The sequence below is a fragment of the Taurulus bubalis genome (genome assembly GCF_910589615.1).
Source record: "Taurulus bubalis genome assembly, chromosome: 16".
Lineage (NCBI taxonomy): Eukaryota > Metazoa > Chordata > Actinopteri > Perciformes > Cottidae > Taurulus > Taurulus bubalis.
The window spans coordinates 21,720,740-21,732,823 of record NC_136604.1 but is presented as its reverse complement, the minus strand read 5'-3'; the positions used below and the strand labels follow the sequence as shown (position 1 = coordinate 21,732,823).

Genomic DNA, 12,084 nt, shown 5'->3' with positions numbered 1-12,084 from the left:
CTCTCACACACACACGCGCTCTCTCTCTCTCACTCACACACACACACTCACACACACGCACATGCACGCTCACCCACACTCTTACACACACACACACACACACGCACACACACACACACACACTTCTGTCTCAGTTGCCCGCGGCTCACCCGATGATGGCGAAGGCCGGCAGCTCCTGGAGGTCAAAAGGGAAATCCATGCGGAAGTTTGTCCTGAACAGAGCGGTGATGGTGACTAGAGACACGGAGAAGACACAGAGACACTTGTTGTATTTACAGGTATCTCAAGTCTCTCTCTTTACAGGGCCAGGAAGAAAGGTTGTTCATCGTGTCTGTGTTGCTGCAGTAATGATGACCTGGTGCCGCTCATGAGCAACACTGTGGGTCTACATCACAGAACACATCATTCACAGAGCATCATTGAGTCCACAGCGTCGTCTTGGGGTTTGTGGACAGGAGAAGTCCGGGATGTTTACGAGATTAGCAACGATTTCTGAGGAGGAGACGTGAGCTCACTGGACATACTCAACCGACCCAAAATGCATTGCGGCTCTTCAGACCGCAGACATTTAAAACAATGAACTGGTTGGGTGAAATGACATTGACAAGCGTGGGAACTCGCATGTATGTTCTGAAGAAAACATATTTAACGGTAGAAAATCTTAATTGGCCATAATTATTAAAAATACTTAACTTTGCACGGATTCCCTTAACATATAGAGCTATGTTATATATTAAATTAAAACACAGAAAATATAGTTACGATAAGAAAATACAACTTTTAATTGTAATTAATTTGCTAAATATATATATTTTTTCCTTATCATAAACCAATATAGCAGTAACACATATATGAACTTATTATCTATGTTCCCAAGGGTTTTCTGTATATATACCTTTTTAAATTGTTCAAATAGGCCCTGTGGTTGAGGAGATGAAGCGTCTCTTAAAAGATGAGTGTGCTCGGTGATGATTGTTGAAGTGAGGCTGCCCTCTAGTGCATGTTTGATAAAGACAGGCTTCAGACACATTCTGACTTTCCCATGACTTTAAACCAAATTTCCATGACCGTAAAGAGAACAGTCACGTAATATCGTGCAGTTATCTCACACGATCAATATCCCAATGAGTCCTTTTTCCTCCTCCTTTCAGTACCTGAGTCTTTATTGAACACGGACAACACTCTGAATATGAAGGCGCTGAACGTAGCAGCAAAGTATCCTCTCCAGTAGTTCCTCACGGCGAAGTATGTGGACGTCACCTCGATACTGAAGAGCACACCTGGTGGAGGAGGAAGCTGCATTTAAAACGGACGCAAACTAAAACAATATCACAGAGTTACAGAGAGAGAAAGTTACATGCAAAAAAAACAGGTGTTTCCTGTCAAATTGATTTAATTTGTGGATATTTTAAGTTCCTTAAAGCCCCAATTTCAGTCCATGTTGAATGAGAGAAGACGGTACCTCCAAGTGGAGTACCGAAGCAGCAGCCGACCCCGACAGCACAGCCCACTGTGAGGATGTCCGTGTAACAGTATGGATTCTACTGAGACAATAGAGAGACGACATATCGATGAGAGAGATCTCATACACGTTTATGATTTTAATAAGAACGAATGAGAATCTTCCCCGACTTCAGCTCACCTGATAAGCTCCTGAGAAGAAGGACATGAACCGGCTGAGAACTGCGGCACAGATACTGGCGATGTGAACAAACGGACCCTGGGCGACGGAGATGAGCACAACAGAGGGAAACGAAATCAGAGAGAAGTTAAGAGGCAGAACAATGGAGAGGGAGAGATAGTTCATGAATCTGAGTTGAAGTCCGGATCGCCCACCTCTTTGCCCACCGGCATCCCGCTGCCCAGGGCGGCAGTCAGGCCGATGACTTTAGCCACGAAGGCCCTGAGCGTTAAATACTCCTTCAGCACCACACCTCTCAGGATGGTCTTCAGCTCGGGGATGCCAGAACCTGAGAGAGAACTGAGGTTGTTTAGCCTGTTAAAAACTGAAAGATTGTTATTTAAAACTGTAAATCAGAAGCAAATATATTAAACAACAGAACCAAAACTGCTGTATTTGGATGTATTGAACATCATAAGTGCGGGCTAATGGGCCCAATGAGTCCAATAGCCCCAACGGGCCCATTGGGGCTATTGGACCCCAATGAACCCTCTCTAACTTTGTTCTGCTTCACTTTATCAAAGTCAACCTTTGCAGAGAGGATGTTCACATATTGAGGTATGATTTGGGTTAGAGAATGTTCACATATTGTGTTATGATTTGGGTTAGAGAATGTTCACATATTGAGCTATGATTTGGGTTAGAGAATGTTCACATATTGAGTTATGATTTGGGTTAGTGAATGTTCACATATTGTGTTATGATTTGGGTTAGAGAATGTTCACATATTGTGTTATGATTTGGGTTAGAGAATGTTCACATATTGAGCTATGATTTGTGTTAGAGAATGTTCACATATTGAGCTATGATTTGGGTTAGTGAATGTTCACATATTGAGCTATGATTTGGGTTAGAGAATGTTCACATATTGAGTTATGATTTGGGTTAGAGAATGTTCACATATTGTGCTATGATTTGGGTTAGTGAATGTTCACATATTGAGCTATGATTTGGGTTAGAGAATGTTCACATATTGTGCTATGATTTGGGTTAGTGAATGTTCACATATTGAGCTATGATTTGGGTTAGAGTTGGACCTTACAGCTGCATCATTTCAAAGAAATAATCATCCTGAAAGTGATTTTTTTTTACAGGTGGACCTGAAACCTTTTCATTGTTTTCTGTGTGTCATCTTCATTTACTCTTAACCGGTAACATAAAGACGGATATTTACACATCGGAACAAAATCTCACGTGTACCTTTAATTAAAACCAAAAATATTCAAATAGCCCTAGTGGTTGCAGAGATACACCCTTTTTAGTTTGGGTATGACATTTTCGAGCAGAGGCCTAAAAATAGGTGGGTTTTATATAAAGGTTAGGAGGGACAATAAGGTTTGAATCAAAGATCAAAACTGGTATCCAAGCGACTGTCAATTAGCAGCCATGTAAAAAGCCGGACACACATTTAAAGCACTTCCATAACCTTAAAACTTGAGTTTAGTGAAGCTCCACCTTCCTTGTTTGTTGATGTTTTTGTGTCATTTCCAAAAAGATTCTTCTTGCTTTGCAGATAAATAGCTTATAAGTCATTTTCTCACGTGAGATGATGTGAAAAGCTTTCCTCTGTGTTCTTGAAGAGATGAGCGAGGTAATCGTGTACCCGAAGAGACTCCACGGGGTTTACAATCAAATGTCACAGGATCTGATTCCACTGATTAAATGAGATGACTTTTCCAGGATGTGATGTTGCAGACAGAATGTTAAGTGCATATCGTCACAGTGGGTTATGATATCTATAAACTAAAAGCAGGGGAGTGCAGTGAGTAAAGCCATGAGGAAAGGAGGAGGAGGGTGAAAGGTACAGACCGATAGCTTGAGGTGCAACCAGGTGACAGAAGAGGGAGGAGAAGAGGATGAAGATCATAGGATATGAAACCCAGACCAGATACTGCAGGGGGATGTTCCCCCTCAGCTCCCCGTGGATCCATTTATAGGCTGAAGGAGGGAGCGGTGCAGGAAAGAAGAGAAAGGGAAAGAAGAGAAAATATCTGCTCTGTGTTGCACCTTTCCTTCAGCAGATCCTGCAATGCATTGTGGGCCCTGTAGTCCTACCTTGCAGGCTCTTGGCGCTGGCGTAGTCCATCGTCCAGCTGACCAGCGCCATGGTGAAGCCCAGCAGAACGAGGAAGATCCAGTCTTCTCCCAGCCGGGTCACAAGGAACCTCTGGACCCGCGCTATGCAGTCTGACAGAAAGGAAGGGATGAGGACTCGAACCATCGACGCACTTTTATGTATTTTGTATTTTTACCGCACCTCTACATTTGGAGTAGGAGCGTCTCTTCTTCATCGAGGCCGTGAGGTCGGGTTCGGCCGCCTGCTCGTCTTGCTCGTCGCCCTCGGCCTCCATGTTGGACTGCCGCCGGTTCCTCGCCCTGCCGTGGTAGCCGTGCTGGTGCCGGCCGTGGTATCCGTTCTGGCCGAGGCCGCCGCCGCGCCGGCCGTGGCGCGGCCTGCCGTGGCCGCGGGGATGGCTGCCATGCTTCTTGATCTGCCGCTCGGTCAGCAGGCGCGTGGCCTCCCGGCGGCCGGAGCCTCCTTGGTTCTCTTGGTACTCCCCATAGAGCTGTCAATCAAATCAGAGAACGGACCCGTCACAGGGTTCATACACGTTCGGACCAATGGATTTCCATGACTATTCCATGACTTTAAACCAATTTTCCATGACTTTAAGCGACATTTCCCGACTTTAAACCACATTTCCATGACTTTTTCCATTAATTTAAACCAATTTTCCATGACTTTAAACCAAATTTCCACGACTTTAAACCAATTTTCCACGACTTTAAACCAATTTTCCATGACTTTTTTTTAACTTTTCTATTAATTTAAACCAATTTTCCATGACTTTTTTTTTACTTTTCCATGACTTTAAACCAATTTTCCATGACTTTTCACCAAATTCCCATGAATTTTCACAAAATTTCCATGACCAAACATTTAGTGAAATCTGGGTGTAAACAGTAAAAAGTGAGTAAATGTAGTATTTAAACTAACAATGAGAATACAAAGCATACAGTAAACCTTAAATGACACAAATGAATGAGACAATAGTTTGATTAAAAGAATAAACATTTATATAGATGCCTGTATGTATGCCTGCTTATATTCTGAGTCTTTCTTTTAAACGCATATTTGAACGACATGAACACATGAATATAACACATTTACATGACTTTTACTAAACTTTTTGGGGATTTTATTTTTTTCAAGGTCTTTTCCAGGCCTGGAAATAACCATATTAAAACTCCATGACTTTTCCATGACTGTAAGAACCCTGCATTAGAAAAAAATCCTACAAACATGTGGCGTTCATTCCTGAGACGTAAACATGTACAGGTAGTTCCCGAGAGAGAGAGAGAGAGAGAGAGAGAGAGAGAGAGAGAGAGAGAGAGAGAGAGAGAGAGAGAGAGAGAGAGAGAGAGAGAGGGAGTACTCTCCTTCTGGCAGCGAGGCGGGGAAGAGTCACTTTGTAAAAATAGACGGCACCACGTGTCGACCCAAACGGCTCTAATGGGAAACCCGGCTCTGCCTGGAGATTTATCACCTCTGGGCAGACCATCATGTGGGGAAGAGATCAACTCTCATCTCCCCCGTTCTCACCGGCACACGCATCTCCTCCAGCGGGAGAAGCCCTCATGCATTCACTTCCTGTTTCAGACCTTACAATAAACCCTTTTCTGTAGTTTGCCATCATAAACTTTCTAAATAGAATCATCCGGGTGGCATCATTCACACCTCCAGCCTTCCCAGCGCTCCCACTGGCAACGGCTGTGCTGGTAATCCCACGGGAGTGATGAGAGGCGTAAAGTCCTCTTGACAACTACAGTAACATGAAGCAGGACTATGTGGGGACACCGGAGGTCAATAAAGTCATAGATAAATGAGGAGATTTAAAATGGCAAGTCGATGAATTTGATGCACGAAAATACCAATATAAAGATTATAACTGTGTGTCTGCTGTACTTTAATCAGTGCAGAACCTAAAACTCTGCACTCATCCACCTGCACTGTATATATATATATATATATATATATATATATATATATATATATATATATAGACAATAGAGCTCCAGGAATATAACTGGCAAGCTGATAGGTTGCATCTGGTGCCGACACGTTGATGTACGTGCAGTCACCTTTCAACAGCTTCTGATTTAGCAGCTTCATGGACAGTCAGATTGATGGACACACACACACACACACACACACACACACACACACACACACACACACGCGCACACACACGGTGAAACTTGAGCAGCGTCATACACAATATGCAGTAACTGAATGCCGACACGCAGCGCCGGCCTCGGACAATAGAGGCCACAGATGTTTTGATTGGTCCGGGCGGTCGGGTCTATTTAGGATCGCAGAGCGCGTGCAGGACGTCCTGTTCGGTTTGGTTGGACCCAGAAAGTTTTGCCGGTGCACACACTTGTCGAGCTGTAGCGTTTAATTGAACTTTAATTTACTGAATGTGTCAACGAAGCGGAACGAGACAGAAGCAGCGAGTCCTTCTCCTTCTCGACGTCAGATGTTACTCCCAACATGCTGTGCACTTTATACCACAAAACACTCGTTTATTTCACGAAATAAAATGCACAAGAGCCTTCTAAAGAGGTCGATCGTCTCCAGGAAGCGAGGATCAGCAGCTCTGCTTCAGTCAGTTTAATAAACACAGATGAGTCGAGATAAAAAGCATAAATGCTGATGTCCTGATCACATTTTACTGAATATTTGCAGATTATGATTGTTGGTAAAACTACATTTCACACTGTGAGGCTGTGTCCAGATAAATAAAGTACTGCTATCTGTTTGTCCGTGCACTTCATTTTAATGTCATATTATATTGTAAATGTCATGCTCCTGCTTCTTTTTGCACTGTGTTTATTGTGTATTGTTTAATGTTATGCACCACCTGCCAAGACAAATTCATCGTACGGAAAAACACATGTGGCAATAAATGGTTCTGATTCTGATTAAAGTGAGTAATTGAACCTATAAAGCAGCATAGCAGACACACCAACGCAATGAGTATTTGTTGATAATCAAGACGATGAAGCATTTCTTTGTGCTTTTTATCACACATGAATCAGAATAAATCACGTAGAATGTGCCTCAGTAGTGAGGATTAACGTCAGCTGACCATATATGTGCATTATTAACGAGCATAATGAAGGAGCACAGACTCAGGAAGTGGGTCAGCTGTCCGCTGTGCAGGAAGCCCTCCCTCATGAGTGTTGTTATGCTGTCAGAAATGCATCCTCGGCACACCCGTCCTCCTTTACCTCGTCCCACCTCGCCGTGGTGGGACGGTGAAACTGGACTCTGGGCTAATCACTTCGCTCGCTCCTCTGCCGGTGAAACTCAACTCTGGGCTAAATTTAGTAGCGGTGTGATCCAATATTGCTCATTACACTTCCCACACCTCTCTCGCTCTCTCACCATCAGTGTACCTTTCCATGCCTCATCATATTGCTGACTTTCTCCTGTGTCTCTCACTCTCTCTCTGCGTCCTTCCAGCTGTCTTTTCAGTCCCTCCAGGACTCAAGGAGAGGAAGCAGGAACTGAAAAGACTTCACCAAACGGCAGTTTCTCCAGCATTCTGCCGAGGTGGTTCGCTTCTGACTTACCACGCAGCGCAGGCGTGCTAGTGTGTGTGTGTGTGTGTGTGTGTGTGTGTGTGTAGCTGGTGGAGGGTCAGGCCTCCAGGAAGGAATCAATGCCTCGCTCATAAACACTTAAGCAGTCTGAACCCGAGCTGGGTATCGTTTGACATTTTTAGAATCTAGTGCCATGTGCCAATTCAATACAAACTTCTTTTTTTTTTTAAGCAGTCAAACTCTAAGCAAGCAGTCCTGCAAGAGTTGTGCCTCCAGAGAGGTTCAAGGTGCATTTAATACATGAATATAGATATAGACATACATACATAGTGACTTAAACGTCGACTGAAGAGACACATAATTGTCTCCATCTGTGTGAGGCGATGAGGAGACGGAAACCTTCCTCAGATGAAAGCATGCAACTTTGCTTTTCCAGCATTTGAGGTGTGACTGCAGATATGTGTGTTCACTTTATTCGTCTGCACCGGATCAATAACCGGCTTTTTATAGCCAACAATTCACAGAACAGCGCTAGAATGAATTGTCAATTTGTATTTTTTCTTGTTGGTGAACAGGTGCATTGGGATGGAGACCTGTGTTGTTATTATATTTAAAAATGTCATCAGTCTTGGATCTCATCTTCTGAGACGGTGAAGATGTTTTTTTATAACCGGATCACATGCAAATAATACATTTATAAAGCACCTTTGCAAGAGCAGATGTCTAACACATTACATGTATAGGACCCTGTAATATGGTTTTTACAGATTACGCTTTATCTCTTTCCCAAATTCTGTGTTTTTGCCGTTACATTTTTGGAAAATACGTGTTTTAGAGGGTTCATACACATTTTGAAGAATGGTTTTCTATGACTTTTCCATGACTTTTCTAGGTTTTCCATGACCGTACGAACCCTGGTTTTACAATCGATGCACATTTTGTCATCAGAAAAAAGTGAATTATCACGTGGGGGATGATTTAAATATTTGTTCAATTTGAACATCAATAAAAAAATCTTTTTACAGTTATAAAAGAACAGTCCATCTTTTTGTAAAATGAAGTGCTCTAAATTGAGTAATCCGTGTCCTCGTTTCCTTTGCGTGACTTGCAGGCCACGCCCCCCCAGGTTTCCCCTCAAGGCAGGTTTCATATTTCGACCGCTAGTTCCGTTCACCCGAATTTTCATGAACGTAATCACGATTGTCGTCTAGTTTTCCTCCTGTGCAGACGAACAGGGCTCAGAGGGCGGACGTGTAAAAAGTTAAAACGTTAAAAACAAACCACGGTCGTTGCTGGTCCCGATGGTTCGATACCCAAGCGGCACGTCTTTAACTGGATTCTGAATGAAGCTAAAGAGCGGCTGCGTGCGGCGTAACGCGAGTGAAGTCAAAGCTAATGCATATGAAGGTCTTCTAAAATAGAGAAGGGTTTAGCTCCACACATTCTCTGCATGGCTGCACCGTCACGTGCCTTTGAGGCCGATTGCAGAAGGGCAGCTATTGTTGTTGTTATTATTATTACTCATTTATTGTGTGTTCTTAGTACTGCAAGAGACTGTTAGCTATGAAATCATAAGAACACACAAACACGCTCACGATGCATTCAAAAATCCCAATTACAGTTTATAGCTCTGCTCCCATGAGTGACAGTGTAAACGTCCGCCTGCATGGCCTTTACATGTACACACACACACACACACACACACACACGCAGGTTAGATGACGTCACGCTTCCTGGACGACCCGTAGGAATACGGTTTCACCAGACAGTAAACTTTATAGGTCGCCACGATCGCCGGCGCTCGCATACCGGCCAATCAACACGCCGGAGGCTCAGCGGCTTCATTCCAGAACGAGTCGTCACGCACAACTAGTCCGGAGTTTCTGTGTTCCCCAAAATGAACGAGGCTTCAAATAGTTCAGCGGTTTCAGTGTAAAAGATGCAGAAACTGCACAGGGTTCATACACAGTCTGAGCAATGGGTTTCATGACTTTTAACCAAATGTCCATGACAAACATTTAGTGAAATCTGGGTGTAAACAGTAAAAAGTGAGTAAATGTAGTATTTAAACTAACAATGAGAACACAAAGCATACAGTAAACCTTAAATGACTCAAATGAATGAGACAGTAGTTTGATTAAAAGAATAAACGTTTATATAGATGCCTGTATGTATGCCTGCTTATATTTTGAGTCTTTCTTTTAAAAGCATATTAATTATTTCAAACTCAGCGTAAATGAACGTCATGAACACATGAATATAACACGTTTACATGACTTTTACAACACTTTTGGATTTTATTTTTTTCAAGGACTTTTCCAGGCCTGGAAATAACCATTTTAAAATTCCAAGACATGCGGTAAAAGATATAATATTAGAGCTCAGGGAAGCGTGATGACTGCATTTAATTAGTTTTGGCTGACTTGCATTTGTTGTATATTCCGTGCTCAGCGCCAGAAAACCTGTTTACTGTAAACTGCGAACTCACGACTGAACCTGTATTGCAATTGACAACTATTTCTATCTGTCTGGTCTGTCTATGTACATCTCGGAGAACATTCAGGGTTCTGCAACAGAACATCCCCAAAATCCGCGATGATAATCCTCCCGCCGAGACGCCTTTCTTCCCGCCGAAAACATACATGTAAACGACGTGAGGATTAGCGCCGCTGCAAATGCGAGATCGGGTTTCACTTTTACTGGACGAGCATCCGGCACATACAAATGGACACACGCTCGCAGACGCACACGGAGGGACACACACATGTACTGTACACACAACATTCAAACGCACATTCTGAGTTGTGCTAAGACCGAGCAGGGCTTAAGGAACAAGGCGCAGAACGGGCAGCAAACAGGTGGCCGGCCCGGCCAGAAGGAAACAAGACAGCGACAAAGTGTGTGTGTGCACACATGCACGTGTGTGTGTGTGTGTGTGTGTGTGCATACCGAGATTAGGGGTGAAGGTGGTGCACGGTGTTTAAGCAACTGCTGCGTGACCACATGCGTGACCCTGTTGTTACACAAGAAGCTAATTGGTCTTCACAATATCGAGAACTCACACACACATACATACACACACAACTGAATGAGGTCCATTCACAGGCTCACACACACACACAGGCTCTCACACACACACACACACACAGGCTCCATCCATGCACATGTAGTCTGCGCTGCCATCACAGGTGCGTCACGCGAGACTGACGGGTGATTTCGGGGCAAAGAGAAACGTGGAGCGACACACGGAGCAAAGCGCCTGACGGGGACCGGCTGACGGAGAGAATAACAGATGGACGGAAGAGAAAGAGCGACAGAGAGAGAATGAGAGGAAGGAGAGAGCGACACTGACCAGGGTTTGCTTGTATCTCAGAGCCTTCCTTTCCGACGCATCTGCGGCCATTGACACACTGTCACTGACCCAAAAATAAACCCACCCGCTCACCGTCTGTCTCAGCATTACCAGGACACCCAGCCAGGACACTCGCGCTCTCTCACACACACACACACACACACCCCTCACAAACACACACTCTATACACACATATTCTGACATGGTGTAAACCAGCTCCAGCTGGGGTTACCCCCACACCCCCCTCACTCTTGCCCCAGACTAACTGCAGTGAGCAAGAACAATTATTGTGAGAAAATTCAAAGTGATTCAAAGAACTGCACAAAATACGTATTGTTCAGCATTTAGGAAATGGGTGCAAAAGGAGAGAGGGAGGTTGACGTCGGTTGCTTCGTAACGTTAGCTGATGAAGCAATTTGCAAACGCCGAGCTAGCCAATTTAGCAGCGAGATCAGCCCCGGGAGTCCGGATGATTAGCCCACTCTATCCACTCAAGACGGTATTTTTGCTACGTCGGCTAACGTTGAAGAGAGGCAAGGTCCTCCTGAGGACACGTCTACGTCACATCCTGTGGATCCTTTCTAGCAAAAACAGTCCACGGGTTGTTTTAGGCAACGGGGATTGTTTAGCTACGTTACAATCTGTTCACGTGGAAATTGTTAGAAATAGCACCTTAAAATGTTCAATCCCTAATTTTCCTAGGCCTGCTTGCCATTCCTACAATGGATGTAGACTCCTGTTGCCGGTTCATAGTTTAAACATGCAGTTTCCTCCTAGCTGCTAATGAAGAATAACATACAAGTTTTTCCGTCATCCCATACCATGTAGTTTTCACCCGGGTGGCGGGCGTTTGATTCCAGATATAGGAAAACCTGGTGCCGTGACGTGCAGAGGCAGATCCAGTACCGTGCCAACAGGGTGTTTGCTTCCCGACAGTATTCTCCATTTCATCACTCAATGGACTTTCAGTTGTCAAGATTACTGGTTTTAGGCCAGGAATTCTTCCTGCCGTGGGAAAAGATGGTCCAACATTCCCGGATGTGCTGTGAATGCAGCGGCGCTCCCTGAGTGGTGATTGTTGGACTACAGCCGCTGAGCATTAACAACTCCAGGTCTCATCAGTTGGCAACACAGGCCCTTAGACCTATTTAGTGTTACCATGATACTATAGGTGACTAGTTAGGTACTACCAAACATCAGGTGGACTAGTTAGGGTCTACCAAACGTCAGGTGGACTAGTTAGGTTCTACCAAACGTGAGGTGGACTAGTTAGGTACTACCAAACATCAGGTGGACTAGTTAGGTTCTACCACACATCAGGTGGACTAGTTAGGTTCTACCAAACATCAGGTGGACTAGTTAGGTTCTACCACACATCAGGTGGACTAGTTAGGTTCTACCAAACATCAGGTGGACTAGTTAGGTTCTACCAAACGTGAGG

General features: G+C 44.1%; 1 protein-coding gene across 1 annotated transcript in view; it reads right to left on the bottom strand.

The window, feature by feature from the left end:
- Nucleotides 1-10,694, bottom strand: part of LOC306748398 (chloride channel protein-like) — a gene marked incomplete at both ends in the record, with an annotated part of 38,809 nt that extends 28,115 nt beyond the window's left edge. Inside the window, 9 exons of the mRNA XM_079231564.1 lie at nucleotides 150-234; nucleotides 1,155-1,280; nucleotides 1,463-1,541; nucleotides 1,643-1,720; nucleotides 1,837-1,970; nucleotides 3,491-3,619; nucleotides 3,737-3,868; nucleotides 3,939-4,248; nucleotides 10,644-10,694. Coding sequence (XP_079087690.1) covers nucleotides 150-234; nucleotides 1,155-1,280; nucleotides 1,463-1,541; nucleotides 1,643-1,720; nucleotides 1,837-1,970; nucleotides 3,491-3,619; nucleotides 3,737-3,868; nucleotides 3,939-4,248; nucleotides 10,644-10,694 — 1,124 coding nt within the window. The remainder of the gene's footprint in view (nucleotides 1-149; nucleotides 235-1,154; nucleotides 1,281-1,462; nucleotides 1,542-1,642; nucleotides 1,721-1,836; nucleotides 1,971-3,490; nucleotides 3,620-3,736; nucleotides 3,869-3,938; nucleotides 4,249-10,643) is intronic.
- Nucleotides 10,695-12,084: the final 1,390 nt, after the last annotated feature.